Raw genomic sequence first — 22,073 nt, 5'->3', positions numbered from 1 at the left:
ATGTGCCCAGAGCACCTATCGCAAAGGCCCCCCTAAGAGAGGGTGTGAGTTCAACACAAGAATCGACACGAGCGGGTGTCATGGCAGAAGGCCAAATGAGAGCATGGTCATACAGATAGCCAAGTTAGAGCCGTGGCCGGCTGGGTACAGTGAATGGTGGATCGGAAGCGTCACGCTGGAAGCGGCACGGGATGCTGGGCACTCCAGTGGATGACTGGTTGCGCGCCCGGCAGCTCCTCCAGCGCGCAGAGGACCGCGCGGTGGCACCATCGCGCCGCAAACTGCTCCCTGGTGATCATCGGGTCGCGTCCGCGAAGCCAGTCGCTGAGCACACCTGCTGTCTGCCGGACGTTGACGGTCGCGAGCCGCCAATCGGCAAGCAGGGCCTTCTTGCAGGAAGACAGGATGCGAGCCGCAACCGCTCCGGGGGTGATCGCCGCCGCATCTGGCTGGTGGCGGCCGCGCTGATATGCTGCCCACAGCTGACAGATTGTAGCGAGCCTCAGGCGATCCCAGAGCTGCCTGAGCTGCCGCGGCGGTCCCCAGATCCTGGTGTCATCGGCGAGAAGAAGGTCGGCGCTGCGCGGTGGCGCGTCGTCTCCGGTCACCGCGGCCCATGTCGCTGCGAACCAGTCCCACACCCCGGCGGCGAGAGGGCAGATGATGAAGACATGGGTGAGTGTGGCCAGCTGACCTGCACAGCTCGGATGCGGGCAAACGTGACCGGCGGGATCGGCGCGGTGGACGTGACGCGCGAAGCCGCCGACGAAGAGCTGGCCATGCAGCAGCCTCCACGCTGTCACGCGCTGCCGCCGGTCCAGATGGGAAGCGTGCACCACTTGCCACTTCTTCTCTTCAGTATCGCATTATCCTCCTGCGGGAGTGCTCTGCGTGCCCCAACTCTGACAGGTTTCCCCAAATATCCTATTGCATGCGTGCTGGGAAGCGTGCGACTGGCACCTGTGTAATAGCGGGGGCTTCCCCTTTTAAAAAAAAAAAAAAAAAAAAAAAAGGCAGGCCACCTGGTTAAGGCCAAGGCAGGCCACCTGGTTAAGGCCAGGGCAGGCCACCTGTTGTAGGTCAAGGCAGGCCGGGTACGATGTTTGGTGAAGGAGAGCATCAAGCGGGCAGCGGCACTGGGTGCTGTGCGCTCCAGCGGATGACTGGCTGTGCGTCCGGCAGGGCGTCCACCGTGCAGAGGACTCCGCGGTGGCACCAGCGCGCTGTGAACTCCTCCCGGCTGAAAGTGGGATCGCGTCCCCGGAGCCAGTCGCTGAGCACGCCCGGTGACAGCCGAATGTTGGCGGTGGCAAGTCGCCAGTCGGCCAGGAGAGCCTTCCTGCAGGAAGACAAGATGCGGCTGCGAGCTGCCCGGGCGATGTGTGGGCGTCCGGCTGATGACGGCCGCGCTAGTAGGCGGCCTTTTTTTTTTTTTTTTTTAAAGGGGGAGCCCCTTTAAGGCCTAGATGGTAGCTAAGCGGAGGCGCTGCCAGAGAGGCTTGAGTTGCCGCGGCGGCTCCCACACCCTGGTGTCATCTGCCAGCAGCAGGTCCGTGCTGCGAGGCGGCGCGGCCTCCCCTGTGACGGCTGCCCATGTCGCTGCATGCCAGTCCCACACCCCTGCTGCCAAGGGCAATTGATGAAGACGTGGGTGAATGTGGCGGGCTGACTCTCGCAGCCGCTATGCGGGCAGCTGTGTCCTGCTGGATCTGCGCGGCGGATGTGCTGTGAGAAGGCGCCGACGAAGAGCTTGCCGTGAAGCAGCCCCCAGGCCGTGATATGCTGCCGCCGGTCGAGATGGGAAGTGTGAATGAGGATCAGGCGGATGGCTGTTGAAAGTGATAACGATTGTATATGAACAGCAACTGGGCCACACGATGGGCACAGTCCCGCCACCCGCCACCGCCACATGCAGTACAACAGAGCTGCCCACGGATATCAAGAAGGGGATTCTCTGCTGTCAGCATTTCTCACCTTTTGTCAAAGGGACCATACCCAACAGACAGGCCAATCCAATCTGACCGGCCTTTTGCGACACGATCTCGGAAGAACTCAGGGTTCTCAGCTGCAGGTTGTAGAATCACAGTTCAGATTATGTCCCGTTTGAATTCGTATTTTGGCCTCTGCCTAAATAGCTCCGGGTAGAGGGACGCTGTTGCAGACAGACGTCGTGTTGTCTTAGGCAGTTTGTGCTCCAGCAGAGCTACAACTGTGCAGCGCTCCCTGAGCACAGGCCGAAGCTTTGAATTCGCTAAGGTCTGTAACAGTTCCAACTGTGCGCTGCCCGGAATCCTATGTTGTCACTGTTGGTTTCGATCGGTATCGGTATGCATTAAGGGACATTGAACCAGAGCAGTATGCTGGAGCACACAGCTGCAGAATGAATGCGCTGCTCTCATCTCACAGAGACGAGAGTGCCGAGATTGCTGGCTGCCTGCTGCTTCGGTTGCCATTTACTAGCCTATTTGCCGTCAGATCTTGTTGCCGCCATATTTGCTGCTGCTCCTGCTTGCTCAGTATGATTGACATAAAACAGACTGCCTCAAACAGCAAGTGCAAGAGTTGCAAGAAATGCGCCTCCATAGCCCTGACTATGTCACCGCTCCTCTACATGCCAGGGCATATTCCGGGCCTTTCAAAGACGCCAGCACCTGATATTTACCTGGCTACACTTAGCTCAGTGCGACTATTAGTAAATTATGAGCTCAGCTGCTTTATTATGAATCATTCGTTAAATGGTGCCATCCACAGGATGGCTCAGCATCAGACGGGCAGGACAGCCCAATACCAACTTGTTCGTGAGTCTCAAGAACAGGGTCTTCACTTTCATACAGCAGTCTGAGCTCTCCATGACAGAGTAGGATTGCTCCACTATCCTGCTCAAGGTCATTTTAAGCTGCACAGACGACTTCACAGAAGGCAATAAGAGTCTGTCTGCATGAGACACAGCACAGATGACATAGAAATCGCATGCACGTCAGGCAAACTCATTGGCCACATGCAGCAGATGTCTTGGGATAGCGTGAAAAGCAGCGACGCACATGAGAGGATGTGTTCACTGTTGACGCGGTCTAGCGCGCCATATAGCGCAAGGATCTGCACAACGCTGAGTGGCCCGGAGCAGGCGTGAGATTCCACGCACATCATGCATGCATGCGTTACAACACTGTTGGCAAGTGGCCCTGTTGCCTCAAGGGCCAGAGACGCGGTAGCAGGCAAGCGTCCTGCTTCTTGCTGACGCGGTAATGATGTGAAGTCCATATAGGTAACGGTGCCCTGTGCCTAGGATGCTGGCGTCGACAGAGTGCTGGAAACCGCAGCAGAATGTGGGTCACTTTATGGTCTGAGCTTCCTTCAAAAGCTGGATATTGTACAGGTGCCTGTTCAACATAGGAAATGGTGCAGCAGGGCATCCTCTCAGTCAAAGAACAGTAAAATTGAAAATCGGAAAATGTCTTCAAACTTTCGAATCGTGCATCATGTAATCTGTTGGTCGCATCGATATGAACCAATTGGTGTTTAAAATGCACATGCGGGATATGGAATACTGTGACGTAGGTGCATCGCGCGACCTGAATTGTTTTGAAGTCTATCAAGGAGCCAGGTTTCAAGTTGGAGGTTCGTTCGTGAGTAAAGGGAAATGCATACATTATTGTGGACTGGAAACGACAATGCTCTTGCAAAGTTTCTGCGCTGGAATTTAAATCCTATCTGAAGAGATGCCTACTCTATTCCTTTTTCGCAGAAATTGCAAGCTTTCCTGGATGCATGTATATGTCGTGACACCCCCCTGCCATCTATGCCAAGTTGATGGGCTTTAAAACCGATTGATGTTGTGAGGCTCGACGACGTCAGTCCTCAAAGTTGCTTTTAATTCGTACACGTTTTGTTGGAGCGATTGATGGCACGGCCCATTGCACCCGTGCCTGCAGCAACAGTCCATCGCATTGCAAGTGGACAGGTCATTTTGGATCTTGCAACAGCAGTCAAAGAGCTTCTTGAAAATGCTTTGGACGCTGGTGCAACCAACATCGAGGTGATCTTGTTTCCAGGAAGTAATTTGCAACACCTTGATGGTCCAAAATTTTTGATTGCTGAACTTTGCTGCCTGCATTGCTCTCTCAGATAAAGCTCAAAGAGTACGGCAGCGAGCTCATCGAGGTAGCTGATAATGGATGTGGTATCTCAAATGAAAACTATCGGGCTCTGACATTGAAGTATCACACTTCCAAGCTGACCTCCTTTGCAGATCTACAGGTGCGTGTTCTTGCCAGTTTTCAAATCCAACACCGCCAAATTTGCCAGCCAGAGTCCCTTCTTGATCGTTAGTTGGATGCACAGGAGCTGAGCAGCTTTGGCTTCCGTGGGGAAGCTCTGAGTTCACTCTGCGCAGTTGCAGAGGTCACTGTTTCCACTCGAACAGAGGACAGCACCACCGGCACCAGGATAGCCTATGATAAGAATGGTAGCATCCTCTCAACAGCAGCTGTTGCCCGTGCCAAGGGCACCACCGTTGCTGTCAAAGAACTTTTCAAGCCACTTCCAGTGCGCTTCAAGGTGTGCAGAGAATCAAGCCAAGGAGGCCCTCCATCTCTGGCAACCAACGCATGCGGCACCACCACATGCGGTAATCAATGTCAAGGTGTTGGAATGGCTGGTTCTGAACATCCTCTGTGCTGATCAGGAGCTGAGACGGCACCTGAAGCGAGAATTTGCAAAGCTGCTTACCCTTCTGCAAGCGTATGCAATTATTTCCACTGGAGTGCGCATCATCTGTACCAATCAGGTGAAATTTTTGTGCGCCCAATCAAGCTCCTCGGCCTGTGACTTCCAGGTCAATGTTGTCGGTGAATGATTGACTGCATGAGCCTTGTGAGCAGGTGGGTACAGGTCCTCGGACAAGGATCATTTCAACCCAGGGGCTTGCAAGCATGCGCGACAACATCGTCACTGTGTTTGGGAGCCGCACGGCTGAGGCGTTGATACCCTTGGATGAAGCATCAACGAATGAAATCTCTATGCACGGGTGTGCGTCTACTCTGCATGGGCACATGGAGGGCAGATGCTCTTGCATGTCTTCTGCCTCTAATGGTCGGTGTTTCCTCAGGTTTGTCTCAAGAGCATCAGCATCTTTTGGAAAATTAGCTGGGGAACGGCACTACTTCTTCCTAAACGGGCGCCCTGTCAACCTGCCGAAGGCAAGCACCTGCCCTGCCCTGTCACATGTGTAGATGCGTCGATGGTCCCTGTTGTCAGGAGCCTCCTGCCACAGTATAAGGTTGTGCAACTGTGCAGTTTTCCAAGGTGCTCATGGAGACTTACCGAACCTACACAAGCTGCGGAAATGCAGCAAATGTCCGGCCGACAGCCTTCGTTGACATCAGACTTCCCAAGGACAGGTTTGTCTGATGCAACTCTGATCTGCCACAATCTACAGTCGTAGAAGCACATTCGGCTCAGACAGTAGCTCTTGGCTGTGCACGTGCAGCTACGACATCAATGTCACACCCGACAAGCGCAAGGCGCTCATCCATCAGGAGCAGGCACTGTTGGAGGCATTTCAGAAGGTGCATGCTCCTTTCACAATATGATTTCTAATGCTGGCATGATATGTTGCATCAATTTTGTATGACCTTTCAATCTTGCACAGGCGCTGGTTCGAATGTGGGAGCCAGCAGCCGTGACACTGGCACCACAACCCGATGCGGCTGCTGCGAGTAGCCATGGTTACACTGGTGACAGTCAGGTAGACGAGCCTGCATTCTGCCGTGTGAACAAATTGCATGCATAGAACATATGTCCAGGGCATGCTCTGTCCCCTCTCACCCCGCTGTGAACGGCGCAGGAGATGAGTGACGATGAGGCGGCGGAGGCACCTGAAGACAGCCTGCAGTCAACATCGCCAGCGGCCCCTCTGCTCAGCAGGTGCAAGCAATTCCCTCTCCTATGCTTTTACACTTCTCCTGAATATGCACAAGAATTGATCACTCAGAGTTTGACCTGTCCAGCAGGCGGCTGCCTGTGGGAGGACTGGGCTCATTTGGTCGCAAGGGAGTTGTTTGTGGTGATCAGCCCCATGGAGCCAGGACCAGCATCAGCCGTCAGCCGAGGGGGCAGCTGAGGTCAACACAGCCCTTGTTGACCTCATTTCTCGTTCCAGAACCTGGTAAGTCATCCTGGGCAACGACAAGTTGTGCCCCTCCATCTGCTGCTCCCATCCTTTTCAATTGCCTCCCAACAGCGCCAGTGCATTCTGACGTGTCTTAGGAGGTCACGTGAAGCGCAGGCCATCGTCTTAGTCTTTCCCCCAGGAGTCCTGGCACTGATGCAGCTGCGACGCAAGAACCTTCTTCTGCTGGAGTCTCTTCCACCATCAGTGGTGCAAGCATGTCCGCCGACTCACTGTACGGTCCTCTCATACAATTCCTTATGTCAGCAAGTGGTTCAACAATGCTCAATGTCTCCTTAATCCTTGTCATGACACACAAGCATAGATGAGACCCTTCAAATGCATGTCGCGCCATCAGGCCGCCCATCCCAGCGCCCTCTTGCGCCCGTCCCATACCAGAAATACCTGTGGAGGAGGCTTGCAGCCCATCTGCAACAGGTGATCTTTCATCTGCAGTGAACACGGCAGAAGAGATGTGCAGGATTCATTATGTTGGATATCCAAGCACTAAAATTTTATTCCAGTTTTGTAAACATCCTCGGATGATGCTAAATAGCAGTGGATCATGCCTGCTGCAGAGCATGCACAAAATTCACCGGTGGTGAGGGACACCTCGGATGCCTGTCCAGAAGAGGAGCTTCCTGATGAAAAGGTGAGTTGCTGGAGTCCCAACATGCGGCTCATCTTCAAATTTAGGGCATTTGTGTGTCTGTTCAAGTAAGGGCTCTGAGCCAAAATGTTTCGTCTGCACATCACAGCAGCTAGGCGGCTGTACAAATGCCGATGGGAGGGCCAGCATGGAAAAGCGAAGGAGGATGTCTGAGCCCCCTGCCACGGTTGTGCATGTGGATTTAGATGCCATCCGCTTGGCATGGACGTCAAGAGACTCTGCCAAGCTGGGCTCTGAGCAAGCTGGCACGTGCCAATACAGCGCAGCTTCTCTGAAGGTAATGAAAATGAGAGAACACATCACAGTATGGGACATGCATTTCCGGGGAGCTCAAACTCTTCTTGATCATGCCATGATGTTAGCAGGAGGATGAACCTCGTGATGCTGGAGATGCTGCGTCATTCGAGCTGGAGCGCATCTTCCAGAAGAGTGACTTTGCGCGTATGGACGTCGTCGGCCAATTCAACCTCGGCTTCATCCTCGCCAAACTTGGCAAAGATCTGTTCATTGTAGACCAGCATGCAGCAGATGAGAAGTACAATTTTGAGAGGCTTCAGCAGATCACACTTCTGAATCGACAGCCGCTGCTGCGCCCTCAGCCCCTCCACCTAACCCCAGCGGAGGCTATCCTGCTGAAGTGAGGCGCTGTCTCCTCTGCTGTGGTCAGCAACTCAATGTACGCTGCGATTTTATTGTGACAAAGCACTCCGGTTTGAGATACTATCCTTGCATGTGCAGGGACAAAATTGACATCTTCCACACAAATGGCTTCGACTTCAAGGAGGACGACCAAGGACAACTTCACTTGACGGCTGTCCCCTTCAGCAAGGACACTGTCTTTGGCATCCAAGATGTTCAAGAGCTGCTGCATCTTATGATCAGTGGGAACTCTGCAGCATTTCAGATGTCTAGCCAAGCTGTGAGCAGTGCTGCTTCGCAGCCAGCCAAGGTGGTGCGGCCAAGCAGGTACTGCACATTTTGGCTTTGGTGCATATGTTGCAACTGTGATCCGACTTCTACAAGGTTACGTGGCCAAATATGTCTTGAACCTCACTATGTTTGCAGGGTGCGCGCAATGCTGGCCATGCGAGCGTGCCGGTCGTCTGTGATGATTGGCAAAGCACTCACAGCGTCGCAGATGCAGACAATACTGTCAAGGTTGTCGGCCCTGGAGTCCCCCTGGAACTGCCCTCATGGTCGTCCGACGCTGCGCCATCTCAGCACATTGGCTCAGGAGTGATGTCCTTAAGATAATGTAGAGAGCACGGTTGCCATTAATAACAATATTGCTCAGTGCTGGAGGTACCGATCATGGCAAGGATCATTATGTCAGTGCTAGCACTAGCGCCACTGTGTAAGTTGCCGATACGCATATAAGATTACGAAGCACTGCATGCATGCTCCATTGCAATCGGCCTATGCATGAATTCATCCACCGAGCAATGCAAATCAGAGGGAAGCACTCAAGAAAATGCGATTGGCATTGACCAACAGTCGAGCGGCATAGGCGCAATGGTACACATCTCAACTAACATATGCTTCGACTCAAAGTTAACATAGATGACAGAAGCACTTCAGTATTACATGCCTCATCATCCATGCCATCATCTCACGAGGAATACGTGCGGAAATGCGCAGACTGCCTTGGGATCTGGATCTTGTATAGAACCCTACACCAACATCGTTGAGGTGACATGACAGCATGCTTGCGCAAATGTGAAGATCCTGAGTCCTACGGTTCTCTTCAGAGACTATTCAGCCACAGTTCCCAGACTGTCTCCGGGTTCCAAGTTCAATATTCCAGCCATGATGCCCCATGCAGGCATCATGTAGGCATCCCTCTCTCCTCCTGAATGCATATTTTCTCAAGATGACTGATGTATATCTGGGCTGACATTATATCAAAGACAAAATTTCCAGCTGACTTCCAGACACGTGATGCTGGGAACTCACCTGACCATATTATTGCTGCAGCATTTGGACGCCATCACACCCTTCTATGCTGACCGGCTCCAACCTCCACTGGCACTTCAAGCTTGGTATTTGCAACACCGACCTTGGAGAGGATATCTGAGGTGTCCATCTCGTCTGAGAGGCTTCTTAGTCTGGCGAGTATTTGAGGAGCGGACAGGCCGGATGTATCAAATGTGTCGGATCTTTTATTGCTGTATTCCACGGTGACGGAAGGGCGGCCTGATACTCTCAGCTGAGTTGTAATCTGGCAGTCTGGGTTCGTTCCTTGGGCAGAGGTTATCCTAGCCAGAAAATCTCTGGCACTGCGACAATCAGTCGACCAGGGAGAAAATCGGACGGCAATCCTTGTGATCCGCGCTAATGACATCGTGCTTCAAGCAAGCATAGAGAAACGAAGCAAGCAAGACACACCAACTTGCCCAACCTTTGCCACAAACAAGTTCATTAGATCACCATCTACTGATCTTGCACACCACTTCGAGCTTTTGGCACACAATCTAGAAGTCAAGAAGTCAATTTGTTGAGACCGAAACATTGAACGCACAAGACAGGCTGGTGGCTTTGCCAAGTAGCAGCACGTGCACGCATGCATCTTTCTAATACGCAAGTGATCTTTAGCAGCAAAAAGAGGGAATTTATGCAAATTTACTTGATGCGAGGTCTGTCGCAGGAGCACAATGATTGTGTCGACTGCGAGCTACATGCACCAGTACTAAGGACAGCAGATCCTCTTCAGATGGGGTGCTACGTTTTTCTACAGGTCCTTTTTGCAGATATAACATTAAATGGAAGTACTTAAAAAAGTACAACTTTGGGCTCCATACAATCCATTTATCGGGTCTTATGTGGCGGTGTGACCTTCTGAGCATAACTTCAAGATTTTGCGTTGGGAAGAATGGCCAATACAACAGCTCCTTCGAGGTTGTTGGAGGCTGGGACAAGTCTTTTCAGCCCTGCGGAAGTACAAGTGGTGCGGATCTTTGATCATGATTGACAACGTCCAAGCACCAGTCCCGCTGTATCCACAAGGGGACTTTCTGGTAGTGCGACTATCATGGACCTACAATGTTTGCTGCAGGTTGTCGTCCCTGTCGGAGACATCCCGCAAGAAACGCTAGCTCAGTACTGCAGGCTGTTGACAAAGCACCGCCAAGTGGAACTGCAACTGCTGCGGTCCTTTTACAAGGAGCAGCAGAAGAGTCCATTCACTTTTTTCCCCTGGAAAAATGGCTTCATGCACTTCCGCTTCTTGCCGGTATGGCTGTGCAAGCAGAAGATGTGATTAGTCGCGTTGGGTGCTCGGGCACATGAGCCGTATCTCACACGTAAATGTGACCCTGTGGTTCAGGAAGAAGCTGCTGCGCATAAGAGTGCCCTGACGCCCTTGCACATGTACCGGAAGGTGCTGGGCGTCATCGGCATATGCCACGGTCCTGCCGTGACAGATATTGGCTCTGCATACCGGCAATTTGAGACCCGCTGCAGGTGATGCATACATTTTACTGCGGGGCACGTCTCGTAAATGGAATGTGTCCAGGTCACGCCGCGTCCTGGAATCTGGTGCCCTGATTTGCAGGGCATACTCGGATGCCATCACTCAGAGGTGCTTCTTCTTTGAGCCGGGTGATGCCGCTGTGGAGGAGGACAAGAGCGACAAGCCCTACCTCATGATGTTTCCTCCAACGGAGTCAGGTGCAATACTCTACTGTGCTTGTTCTGGTTCAAGCCATACCTCCGAAAAGTAACAGCACTGTGACACCCTCAATGCCTGTCCAGGTGGTCTGGACCAGCTGGCGAGCCACGCTGAGGTTGTTATGCTTGACTTTGCGGCTGGCATGCTCGCTGAGCTGGAAAGATTCATGCTGACAGCTGGCCCTGCCATGATTGACCTCAACACATTCTGCGACACCTCAGACAAGCTCATGAGCTCTGTCTCTGTTGTGGAAGAAGTGCAGAGGCGACTCTACACAGACGAGGTGCATGGTCTGCAGCAATAACTTGCCTCATCTGGACTTTATGGTATTACCTTCCGCAACAGCTGACAGCATTACTGATTCCCAGGAAATGATGCGCAAGCGGCGGTACTGCCGTGTGCAGAAGGCGATGGGGGATGTTTCATTGCTGGCAGGGTCTCCTGCTGATGCAGCAGAGCACTATTTGACTGCAGTCGACTTGGCTCGCACCTGCTCAGACACTGCATGGCATGGCACTGCCTTGGCTGGCCTTGCGAGTGCAAAGGTACTGCTCCTCTTATTTGGAGTGGAGCACATTAAGCTTGCTACTGCATCCCATGCCTTGCACACTGGCATCTCGTGCATGACCAGATCGCTTGGCTGACTACTTGCAGATTCTGGAGAGCTGCATCAAAAGTGGAGCGCTGCGGAGCACTGCACCCCCGCCTGGCATTGAGACCCAGACGCGCCACCCCTCAATTGCACGCCTGCAGGCTGAGGACGCTGGGAGTGCGGGCTCACGCGGCTCGTCAGGTTTTGGCGGCCCGGATTTCTGGACGTCTCTGCGGCAGGTCGTCGGGCTGGAAGCGGAAGTGCGGGCGCTCCTGGCAGACGCTCGCTCTGTCCTGCGGCGGCGCAGCGTCCTCCCGCTGATGGTGAGTCGAGGCTTGGCCGCACTGCTGACCTACAGCGGCTGGCACCCCCAAGTGCTTCTCTGTACTTAGCATGTCCTGCCCTGTATGACAGGTTGAGCAGGACCTTGCTTGGGCGAGGTTTCTGGTGGGGCTGCGTGGCTCTAAGGCGCGGCGCGAAGTCAGCGACCTCATCAGTGGCGTCGTTGAACTGGGGGCTGGCTTGCAGTTCACTGAGGACAAGCTCGCCAACATCATGGAGGCGGCGCAGGTGTGATAATGCCATGTATCTGCTGGCCTGCATTTGATAACGCGCTGCAAGGCCCGAAACCTCGCGTAACATCCAGGACTTGTTGCCACTGTGAAAACAATAATGTGGCTTTAAGTCCATATGCATGTGTGTTTGTGTGTTTGAGCTGCCCCTGTTGAGTCAAGAGTTGTAAATCAATCGTAAGGTATCTCGATTCTGCCATGTCTCAGGTCATGGGGATGGTGGGCTCGCTCCGGAAGCGTGTGCTCTTGCTCTGGCAGGCAGTGGAGTTCTCAAGAAGTTCTGAGCGTCCCAACCTCGCCACTCTGCAGGTGGGGCCACTGCCAGGGATGCGACGAGCCGCATGCTGGCACTGTGAGAGCTGTGTCGAGCAGGGTGAAAGGCAAAGGATTGAGGCGCAGTGTTGTGCCGGCAGATCGCGCGCAGGGCCCTGGAGCCGCCTGATATGGCGGATGAGGATGGGGATGAGGAGCTGCTGCCTGCGCGACGGCCGCTCTCCGCTGGTGTGCTGCACCACTGGAGCGTGGTGCGGTGCGGCTGCATAGAGGGCGTGCTTGCCACAGCCATCCTTGCGGGTCAGCATGCAGACGTGTGGGACGCTGCTTCGCTGCTGCTCAGGGAGCACTGCAGGTGCTTGTCGCGCAGTCATAGCTGTTTGTCAGTTTGTTTGCAGGGAGAGGGTTTGTGCCTCCTCCTGCCAGCTGATCTCCTGCCATTGCACAGGGACCTGCCGCCCAGCCGGCAGCAGGCGCTGCAGCGGACACTCGAAGCAGCGGCCAATCAGATGACGCCAGCAGAGAAGCGGCGCGGCGGCCCAGGCCCACCCCCGCTGCTGTCCCTGGTGCAGCCCATGCCGGCTGCAGAAGCGCTGCAGCCTCGTGGGGTTGTGGTCAAGGCATCCGTCGATGCTTCCGTGGCCCTTGCCGAGGGCAGCCTGGCCGGCAGCCTCAGCCCCTTCATATACAACGCCTTCAGGGCGGTGAGGGACCTTGCACAGCCCCCTGTGCGCAAATTTGCTGAGAATTTGAGCATTGCTGCCGGTGTAGTAGCCATGTGCTGTACAGAAGAGGCCTCTGATGACAGATACATATGCCGATGTCCAGGTGACGGGTAAGGAGAGGCCTGTGGTGCCCGTTGGGGAGGCGGGATCGATTTCTTGGGTGTGCGGGGAGGTGGCAACCGTCGAGGTCGAGATTCGCAACCCCACCGTTATCCCAATCAAGGTGGGCAGCCTCCGCAAGCCTTCTGCCAATCTTTGCTTTAAAAAGCAATTCTGCTGGCACACTGGCCAATTGCATGCTCTGAAGGTCCACATGTTAGCCAGGTTGAGCGACTGACGCTGGAGGTGGAGTGGGCCGGGCACCCTTCAGTGGCGCCGCGTGACCAAATGGCCTCCCAACAGGCTGTGTGGAAGCCCAACCCGGTTGCCATGTGGCTTCCACCTCAGACACCCGCCACAAAGGTGTGCTTGGGTTCCGCAGTTTTCCAGCTGAATTCAGACTCTGCTGTTGCACAAGCCCGGGCGTTGAAGCAGCAGAGCGCAAATCAGTGAGTGTGTTGGAATGCCACGGCCGGGAAGCTGATGATGCTTTTGCGCTCGGTGTGCAGGTCCTGCTGACTGGAATTCCGCTGACTGTGGGCATGTTCACGGTGGTGGGATGCGATGTGACGGCACTGGGAGTGTCTTGGAGGCAGCCCTGGACGCCTCGTCACCTCTTCCTGGCTGGGGCGGCCTGGCCAAAGGAACATGCCTCCAGTAAGGAGCTTGGAGGCGGGGCCCAGGTTGGATGTCTACTGAGGTCCCCAAGATGAGCATGTGTTGGGTCCTGGCCATCGCATGTCTGGCGCGACAATGAAAGAACTGATTTTGCTGGCGGGCTTGTGCACAGGCCAGAGTGAGCGTGGTGGATCCGCTTCCACTTGTGGAGGCGCGCATTGAGGTGGCCCCCACGTGTGTGGCGCGTCCAGCCGAACGTGCTGAAGCTGCGCCTCCAAAGAAGGAGAGCAAGACTGCTGCGAGCGCCAAGAATCAGGGTTCTGCCGCTGTGACCTTGACGAAAGCCGCCGCCCTCAAGGGGCAGGTGCTAAAATGGTGCATCAGCCTTGCCAACATTGGTGAGGTCACGCCCCGTGCCTCTTCCCTTTGCAAACACTTAATTGCAGCATCTGCCATCATGATCTGACAGAAGAGTGTTGCGGCGCAGGTAAGCTGCCGGTGGTCGCCGCAGTGATCAACGTTGAACAGCAGGGAGGCCAATCTCAAGGAGCGCAGCCACGTTCACTGACAGGCACACTGAAAGGCAATGAGATGCCCAGCATATCAGCGGGGCCCCCGCACAGGGCACAGGTGGTCAACGTTGCGGTGTCGGCGGATGAAGCGCACCTGCAAGCAGCTGTGCCTCTGCTTCCTCAGAAGGCCCGCACCAAAGTGCCGCTGTTGCTGCATGCCGCGCAGGTAAGCACCTGTTCTCTGCTCAGCAGTGTTTTCCCATGCAATCCCTTTTCCGGCTGGATGCATGTACGACACAATTTGCCCTTGCTGCAGGTGGCTTCATACACAGGAGACGAAGAGGCTCGTCTGGATGTTCGCTTGGAGTATGCTTCTAGTGTGGATGAGGCTTCCAGGGAAGACACCATTGGGCGGCGCATCACGTTGCCCATCCACCTACGCTTCTTGCCCTCGTTGCAGGTAAGTTGTCAGAAGTCTTCCTCTGCCGTGCACTATCAATGGGTCAGATACAAATGGCGGACCTTATCAACACCTGTTGCAGGTGGTGTCAGTGGCTTTCCATGAGCACGATATGGCGGCGCAAACCAGAGAGCAGGAGAGCAAGACCTCTTCCATCCGGCGCTCCTCTTCCCTGGGGGACCTCAACCTGTCCTCGGCCTCCAAGCGAGCCGGCGGTCTTCGGCCCAAACCCAAGATTGCGGCTGCGCAGCCACTGGACCCAGCCAGCGTGCGAGAAGAGGCGCCGGATGCGCGGGCGGCCATGTACATGGATGCTGGAGTGTCCAGGTGCTGCGTCATGGAGGTGGACGCCATGAACTGCTCAGACGTTGTTCTCCAGGTACGTCTGCAGCCTGCAGCTCTCTGTGCCTGACATGCTCGGGGCTTCATTTGCGCATCCAACTCCATCCAGGCTCCCTCAGGGTAGTGCAAATCTCTCACATGAATTTGCCTGACCAGGTATGGCTGGGGCGGCGAGTGACACCCGCACCAGCTTCACCAGCTTGGGAGGGCGTTGCAGACAGCCCAAGGCCATGGGCAGCGCGATCCCCAGGTCTGTTGGAGCTGTTGTCTGGTTATGTGCATGCAATCACTCTTTTATATAGAAGTCAAGCTTTGTTGCAGGCGCAGATTCCAAGTACGAACCTCCGTGAGACGGCTGATTGTGCCTGGTGCGCAGATGGCCATGCCCCGCTGAACGCCCACTGCAAGCTGGTCCCGGCAAGGCAGCGCGTGACAGTGTCCTGCATAGTGGACTGCAGCACGGCCACTGCGTACCGGCTGCGCTCCAGCAGATGGCCAGGGGAACGCGCAGAGGGCGGCCGCAGCATGGACAGCAGCGAACGCTACACCATGGAGACTGTGGCAGAGGAGCTGTGCGGGAGCTTCTCCATTTACTGGCGACATGAGGACTTGCATGATGCAGGTAGCTGTTGCTGCATTGAGTCCCCAATCAATTCCTCAGGCAGGCGTGCGCTTTAGAACAGTAGAATGCTGAAGGCTGGTGTGCTCTGCTGCAGCAATGCCCATGGAGATTGGTGTGCTGCCTCTGCCGCAAGATCTGGTGTCACAGGGGCTTGACGCTCGGGCCCTCACTCTTTTATGCCCTCCGCCACTGGGATCGCCGCTCAGTATATCATTCCTTCCCTTTGAAAGCGAAGCAGGTAATGTCTTTGTGCTTCTTAACTCTTTGCACACAGTGGATGGCTGCATTTACGTTGAGGGACGATTGAGTGAGCGCCGCCCGACCAATGCTTCAACGAATGAGGTGCTGACGATCCTGTAAGGAAATGCAGGTGGTGAGATGGCACCCTGCAGGATGCAAGAGATTCTGGCAGCTGGAGACAAGCTGTCAGATGCCTGGGTATCACGGGGTTCCTTGTGGGGCCCCTCTGTGCCGGCAGGCTACCCTCTTCATGTCAGCGTGCAGGTGCCTGCCCTCCCATCTGATTATTATCATGTCAAGCTCTTCTTCTTGCAGCAGTCTGGTACAATTCTGCCCTTTGTAATGGAGAGGTTCCCACAGATTCTGGTGCTTCAGGCAAGCAACAGCACCAGTAGCAGTCAGTTTTTTGACCTCTCGGTGTCATGCCATGACGGGAGCCACTTGAGAGGACGGTTTGAGGGGGCTTTTGACACATCAAGCGCAATGGCCGCCGGACAGGTGTCAGGTGAGCTGTCATTTCGCCCACGTATATGTTGGCCAATGCTTTGTTCTCGGTCCTCCTGATGCCTTGTGTCGTGTGAGTGTCCGCAGGGCTGCAGCTTTCTGTAGATCAAGGGGGACGAGCTTCGAGTAGCTTTGCAGTCACATTCTTCCATCCCGGCGTATACTGCCTGTCCGCCGTGGATGTCCATGCAAGACCAGCAGATCCTGCCAGAGCCGAGTCAGTGCACGGAAACGTTGCCATCTACCCTTTGTATGTCCTTGTCAACGCTTGAAATGCCTGATGTAAATGCAGGAATTTATCTTTTACTGTAAGATCAGGGTAGTACAGGTAAGGCCTTGAAATAGGAATAAGGCTGGAGGTTTCATTTTGATGATTACCGCAATTGTCGAGTTGCTTGATTTGTCCTGTGTATCTAGAAGTTTTTTTTTGTAGAACATGGAATTTGAATCTGCCGATATTGCTCTGCTCACAATGGGGACGTAGCATGCATGCAATGGCCATGGCTGACATATGATGATATGAATGTAGCCATTGCTTGGTAAATCTGTTGCACACCGGTTGGAAAAATTGTCAAGAGTATGCTGTCTGCCGACTTGAATTGAATCTTCAAGACGAGCAAAATAACTTGGTACCACCGATGCTAGCTATAGCACTGAATGCATGACCCTGCAAGCTTTTGCTCTTCATGATCATGCAGACGTCAACCTAGCTACCTGGAAAGCCATCCATCCTTATTAAGTGCCATGCAGCTACCAGCAGTGGAAGTTGGGTCGCATGCGGAGGCCAGCGGCTGCAGCTGCAGTGGCAATAGTACTAATTAGTTAGAACACGTGTGCTGAATTTCGTAAATGTCGTTCTCAGAGTCAGAGTCTGTGTAGATGTCTACCTCTCATTTGACATCTGTCGGAAGCAACAATGTGAAGGAGGATCCGTAAGACCTTGATTCTCACTTCCTCGGTCCGTCAATTCCGTCAATGTGAACATTTTGGCTGCATTAATATTAATGCTGCATTAATGCCCCCTTCTATAGCCTACGAAGGGTTTATTCCATTTTTGGGAGCCAAGAAGAATCTCTTTTTGCATCAAAAACCAGTGATCTTTTCATATTCACCTCCGACGGGGATACTTTATATACTCAGGAACTCGTAATCTGTACTTACGTGTCCAGGCCTGTTCGCTGCGAACTCATAGTGATCTGAACAGGAGTAGTCCTCCTTCGTTTCTAGTGCTTGTTGGCATACATAAGCCAAGGTGAGCGGATCAAGTATTGTAGTCCGTCAACTTTCCAATTAACACACAAGTGCTAGAACCCTGGACGTGCAGACCGCAATGGCAGTGGCAGTGCAAAAGGTGAACCCTACCACAGATCACTTTCATTTTCCCATACTCTAAGCCGTGGAAGGCTTCGATCCAAGGGAATGTCTGATGTCAGACATTCCCTTGGACACTAAGTGTCAACAGTCAGTTCATCTGCATTTGATCGATGTAGGTTTCTGGAGATCCCAGGCGGCCAGGAGAGGTTAAGAAGTACAAACTGCCCCCTAAACCTGCCAGTTCAGCCGACATCCTCACTGTTCTGGGGTCTTTGGCGGGAGTAGCTTCCATACTATTGAAGGTTGGGCCCATCGCCGCCGGTGCATACTCATTTCGTGGAAAGCATCCAGACTAAGCCAGCCCCTATTTTAATTGGTTGCAGGTCAAAGCAGCAGCTTGGATTGCACTTGTATGCTGTTTGGCCTCTGTGGCCAATATGAAATCGGGAGATCTTGGTGGGAAGCACATCTTAACGTCCATCATGTGAGGCTCCTTCGACCAGGCATTGCTTCTATTTACTGTGAAATGGGAGAGCGTATGCATTTGCGTCTGTGCCCTTGAAATGGGAGAATAGATCAAGGGACAGCTGGGCGCTTTGGTGTACACTGCCATTGGCACAGCTGACAGGAGACTGTGTTGATCCATGCAGGTTTGCAGTATTCTGCCTGTTTACAATCTACCAGCAGGCGCTTCTAGTTCCTACACCACCACCGCCCTCAACCTGATCATGGATGAAGGGAGTCCGCTTGTTGACCGGCCTCAAGTTGACTGAAATGTTTTATCTGGAGAGAAATTCTCAGCTGTGCTGTTAGCCAGCTAATTGCAAGGACCTCCGCGGTCTGCGGCAGTCTGATTTCACATCCTCACTACTGAATTAGGGAAAGAGGAACTCGAATGCAGACATTATCAGATTAAACCATGACAGAATAAATCCAATTGTAATATTAAATTTAACAACGTTTTGATGCAGCCCTTTCTCCAATACTGGCGCCCGCGATGCCTTCATTTCTAGAAGAGAGTTTGCGTCTCTCTTCTCTTTGTTTGCAAGACTCTTCTGCCAGAGTCTCAGACACAACAGAGATCCCAAATGCTGAACCAATCACCATAACTGTGACAGCTACACGGACACCACTTGAACAACATGACTGAAACAAATACTTCTCAGAGGACCTCCCGCTGCAGGCGTCTCGTGAAAACTTTACGAAAACAGTACATTGCCCGGAAGGGCCTGTACAACAAGGCGTGATACAAATCATGAAATGTGGCTCGAATCAATCTCACCACTCGTTCATAATCCTTATATCTCAGCGCATTTGATGAACTTTTAAGCTTCCACAGCAAGCATTGACTTTGGGCTATGTTCCAAGCCAAGCATGCTTCCACTGGACCTCTGTAGGGCCCAACCAGGCGAGAGGGCAACCACTTCACCAATGACGATGAGCGTGGGTGACTTCAGCCGGGCAGCGGCCACATCTGCGGCGAGCATGCTCAAGGGCGCAAAGACGGTGCGCTGCTCTGGTGTGGTACCCCGCTCTATGGCAACAGCGGGCATGCCAGAGTCACACCCCGCCGTCTGCAGCTGCTGCGCCAGCTTTGGCAGGGTGCCCAAGCCCATGTACACGACCAGGGTTGTGTGCGCGTCTGTGATGGTGTCCATTGAGGCGTCCAGCTCCTCTTCGCCGCCCTCCCTCGAGTGGCCCGTGAGGAAGCGGACGCTGGTGGCAAGGCCTCTGTGCGTCATTGGTATGCCCAGGTCGGCACAGATGCCAGAGGCAGCAGTGATCCCTGCATTCAACAATTACCAGGTTCAATACTGGCACCTATTCCCAGCTCTCTGGCTGATAAATAATCCCATACGCACGAGAACATACTCCAATAGAATTGCTGTTGCAAATTCACAGCTGTATCCATGCTCAGGCCTTAAATTTTATAATATGAGCTATGCGCTGTCACAGCCTGCGTGAGCACATAAAGGTATGTTACCTGGCACGCAGTGCACTGCTATTCCACGATCACGCAGGTACTCTGCCTCCTCACCCCCTCGCCCAAAGATGAAGGGATCTCCACCTTTCAGCCTCAGAACTGTGGATCCCTTCTCCGCAAATTGGCAAAGCAGGGCATGAATCTCGTCCTGTGACCGAGTGTGCAGCCCTGCCTCCTTTCCCACATAGATCATGTTGGCTCCCGCATGTACAAGCCGCAGGATGTCGTGAGACACAAGCCTGAATCGCGCAAAATGTTGTTTTTAGAGGGAGTCTTCTTAGTGCGCCAGGTGTTCAGTGCTAGGTCACTGACAGCCCCAGACAACAGCCTTGAATAGTGGCTATGACACGCACCGGTCATACAGAACGACATCTGCGCTCTGCATCAGCTGAACAGCCCGCAGTGTTAGCAACAATGGATCACCAGGACCGGTGCCCACCAGATACACGCTACCAGGCCCTGACCCTGGGGCACACACACGAATGAGTTGAATCTGCCTCATCTGCGACGGTCAATTGGAACAGACACAACCAGCAAGCAGTTGAAGTGAAAGATCAGCATCCTAAATTGTACCTGTGGCCCTCAATTCTTTACGGTTTGCCAAAATTGCTTCCGGAGAGAGACGACTGAGGTCGGCAAACTCGCCGTTGGTGGCACCGTTGGTGTTGCTAACTGTGCAAGAGACTGGACATCGTCGAGTATACAGTCTCCCGCACGAGGGAAGCAAAGGCAGCAGAGAGGTCAGCTGAGGTGGTGATTTGTGCAGGTGCTGCTGTAAGGACCCAGAGTTGAAGGACACAAACTGGAATGCTTGACACACCATCGGATCTAGTCAAATATGATACGCACTTCCGAGCTGAAAGTAATGACGTGAGAAGCACATCGCACCGCCTTCTCGTTGTCGAGCCATGTGACTGGAGCCCAATGAGGCGAAAGGGGCAGCCTAAAAACCTGTGGTAATCGTTAGTCATCAGCTTGCCAAATCTGGCTACTGCATGCATTGCTCTGACAAGCTCTCCAACCACAGAGCCAGATCAAAAACATTAGACCCATGTTGGCGATATGATGGAGCGTCAAACGATGGTGGGCAGCAGCACGAGTTTGCTTCAATATTGCAGACCGACACTGCGCACTTCTGCTTTCCGATCAGCTTTACCAAGGGGCAAATTCTGCGTTAGAGCTAGTGGTGATGAGGGCGCCCAAAGCAACAGAAGGTCTGGGACTATGAAATATTATCCATTCAAATACGTCTGATGGTTTTGTCCAAATTGAGCAAAGCACACGAAGTAAAAAAAGCACAGATCACCCAGATCACTGCAGGATGCCTTTATTCCTGCAGAATTGGGTGCCATGAGATGCTGATGCAAATGACGAGGAACCAGTATCATTTTTGCAGGAATGTCAATGATGGGATGTATGAGCGATACTTCACGTCTTATGAACAGGGAGGTGCTCCTGAATGGATTGAACGTCGGGATTATCGCGTCTCTCTTCACGTTTGGGGCCGCTCCTCGCCCCAATGCACTCGGAGTCAAGGACTACAGTGGGTTCAAGGCTCTTGGATTATGTCCAAGCACCGAAAACTGCGTCAGTACAGCTGAGGAGGCCAATGACATAGCACACTTCATTCCTCCATGTGAGTGTTGGTCCCTGAACACGTCATCATTTACCAGCAGCGTGTGACCTGCTAGGTGCATTGACATGAAATGGTCCCTGGCGCTTGATTGACGCTGAGGTGCGAAAGCATCTGTTGCATGACATATGTGCTTGGGCAATGTTGCAGGGACTTTCAATTCCGAGGAGTCCAAGCGCAAAGGACTCAAGAAGACTCAAGCTGAGGCAATGGAGGAGCTTGCCAGTGTGGTGCGTTGTTGGAATGGATGGTTATCCCCTTTTTCTGTCCACGCATTCGCCAGACTTGATAAGTGCAGACTCTGCAAGGCTCACTCTCATTCTCAGCGTGGTGTGAACTTAAGAGGATGTGTGTATCCTTGCAGGTGTCCAGTCTCAAGCCTGACAATTTTGAGCCTCGAATTGTGAAACAGACAGATAGCTACTTATATGCGGAGTACCAAAGCCCAACGTTCGGGTGCTGGCATTCACATCCTTGTTTTCCTTCCCTTTCCTTTCTTTCCTATCCCCTTTCCATGTCATGATATGACATTCCCGTTTGTTGATGACACAGGTTTATTGATGATGTGGAATTCTTCTTCCCTGGCAATGACAGAGTGGAATACAGATCTGCATCCCGCATTGGAGAGAGTGATGGCAAGGTCAACAGGAAGCGCATCAAGGCACTTCGACAGGTATTCCTCACAGCATTTCTGATCATTCCAGCAGATTTGCTAATCTGTGAAAGGCTGGGTCTAAGATCGTCTGTGGCGGTTGATGCAGGCTCTAGAAAAGAAGGGCTGGGAGTCAGTTGGATTCTAGAATCATGCAGATGCTCACAGGAGCTGCCAGACTCATGTGCAAATTTGATCTTTCATCATGAATGTTTCATGCGCTGACGATGTACCGTATGTATCTAAAAGATTAACGGGAGGGAACTGTAATATTGCTCTTTCTTGAGAGCTTGAGAGCTATAATCGGTCTGCAAAGCTTGCTCCGAAATGTCTGTTGGCCAACACAATTGCTCTTTATTCCCTTCTTATGAATGAAGGTTTTAGGTTATCACAATTGTAGTATTGCCTGGCTATATAGATAGATA

The 22,073-nt window shown here is 53.2% G+C and overlaps 7 protein-coding genes across 7 annotated transcripts; 3 read left to right on the top strand and 4 right to left on the bottom strand.

Annotated features, from left to right (window-relative positions):
• Positions 1–170: 170 nt before the first annotated feature.
• Positions 171–1,993, bottom strand: COCSUDRAFT_60958 (hypothetical protein; the record flags this gene model as incomplete). The annotated part of the gene is made up of 4 exons (XM_005650451.1): positions 171–851; positions 1,138–1,339; positions 1,524–1,620; positions 1,975–1,993. 4 exons carry the CDS (start codon positions 1,991–1,993, stop codon positions 171–173), a joined length of 999 nt encoding a protein of 332 aa, XP_005650508.1.
• A 1,908-nt stretch (positions 1,994–3,901) lies between these two features.
• Positions 3,902–5,591, top strand: COCSUDRAFT_12683 (Nhpms2 complexed with Adp; the record flags this gene model as incomplete). The annotated part of the gene is made up of 7 exons (XM_005650450.1): positions 3,902–4,036; positions 4,126–4,257; positions 4,342–4,557; positions 4,685–4,786; positions 4,881–5,183; positions 5,317–5,399; positions 5,489–5,591. The coding sequence occupies 7 exons, from the start codon at positions 3,902–3,904 to the stop codon at positions 5,589–5,591; spliced, it is 1,074 nt and encodes a 357-aa protein (XP_005650507.1).
• Positions 5,592–7,273: 1,682 nt separating this feature from the next.
• Positions 7,274–8,079, top strand: COCSUDRAFT_83614 (hypothetical protein; the record flags this gene model as incomplete). Its single annotated transcript, XM_005650726.1, has 3 exons — positions 7,274–7,476; positions 7,578–7,745; positions 7,905–8,079. Coding segments are annotated over 3 exons (546 nt in total), but the record flags the coding sequence as incomplete, so codon positions are not given.
• A 325-nt stretch (positions 8,080–8,404) lies between these two features.
• Positions 8,405–9,335, bottom strand: COCSUDRAFT_32441 (hypothetical protein). Its single transcript, XM_005650449.1, has 2 exons — positions 8,793–9,335; positions 8,405–8,688 (listed from the first exon to the last, which is right to left on the bottom strand). The coding sequence occupies exon 1, from the start codon at positions 9,178–9,180 to the stop codon at positions 8,827–8,829; it is 354 nt and encodes a 117-aa protein (XP_005650506.1). The 5' UTR covers positions 9,181–9,335; the 3' UTR covers positions 8,405–8,688; positions 8,793–8,826.
• Positions 9,336–17,328: 7,993 nt separating this feature from the next.
• On the bottom strand, positions 17,329–18,335 carry COCSUDRAFT_32440 (hypothetical protein). Its single transcript, XM_005650448.1, has 4 exons — positions 18,030–18,335; positions 17,763–17,863; positions 17,556–17,681; positions 17,329–17,416 (listed from the first exon to the last, which is right to left on the bottom strand). The coding sequence occupies exons 2-4, from the start codon at positions 17,858–17,860 to the stop codon at positions 17,356–17,358; spliced, it is 285 nt and encodes a 94-aa protein (XP_005650505.1). The 5' UTR covers positions 17,861–17,863; positions 18,030–18,335; the 3' UTR covers positions 17,329–17,355.
• On the bottom strand, positions 18,311–19,865 carry COCSUDRAFT_27543 (uroporphyrin-III C-m; the record flags this gene model as incomplete). The annotated part of the gene is made up of 3 exons (XM_005650447.1): positions 18,311–19,165; positions 19,364–19,602; positions 19,717–19,865. The coding sequence occupies 3 exons, from the start codon at positions 19,863–19,865 to the stop codon at positions 18,705–18,707; spliced, it is 849 nt and encodes a 282-aa protein (XP_005650504.1). The 3' UTR covers positions 18,311–18,704.
• Positions 19,866–20,800: 935 nt separating this feature from the next.
• On the top strand, positions 20,801–21,796 carry COCSUDRAFT_40168 (hypothetical protein; the record flags this gene model as incomplete). Its single annotated transcript, XM_005650446.1, has 5 exons — positions 20,801–20,999; positions 21,147–21,226; positions 21,361–21,452; positions 21,549–21,669; positions 21,758–21,796. 5 exons carry the CDS (start codon positions 20,801–20,803, stop codon positions 21,794–21,796), a joined length of 531 nt encoding a protein of 176 aa, XP_005650503.1.
• Between the last annotated feature and the right edge of the window lie 277 nt (positions 21,797–22,073).

Source organism: Coccomyxa subellipsoidea (assembly GCF_000258705.1).
Source record: "Coccomyxa subellipsoidea C-169, whole genome shotgun sequence".
Lineage (NCBI taxonomy): Eukaryota > Viridiplantae > Chlorophyta > Trebouxiophyceae > Coccomyxaceae > Coccomyxa > Coccomyxa subellipsoidea.
The sequence above is the reverse complement of the archived record's forward strand: the minus strand, read 5'-3'. Positions and strand labels throughout refer to the sequence as shown.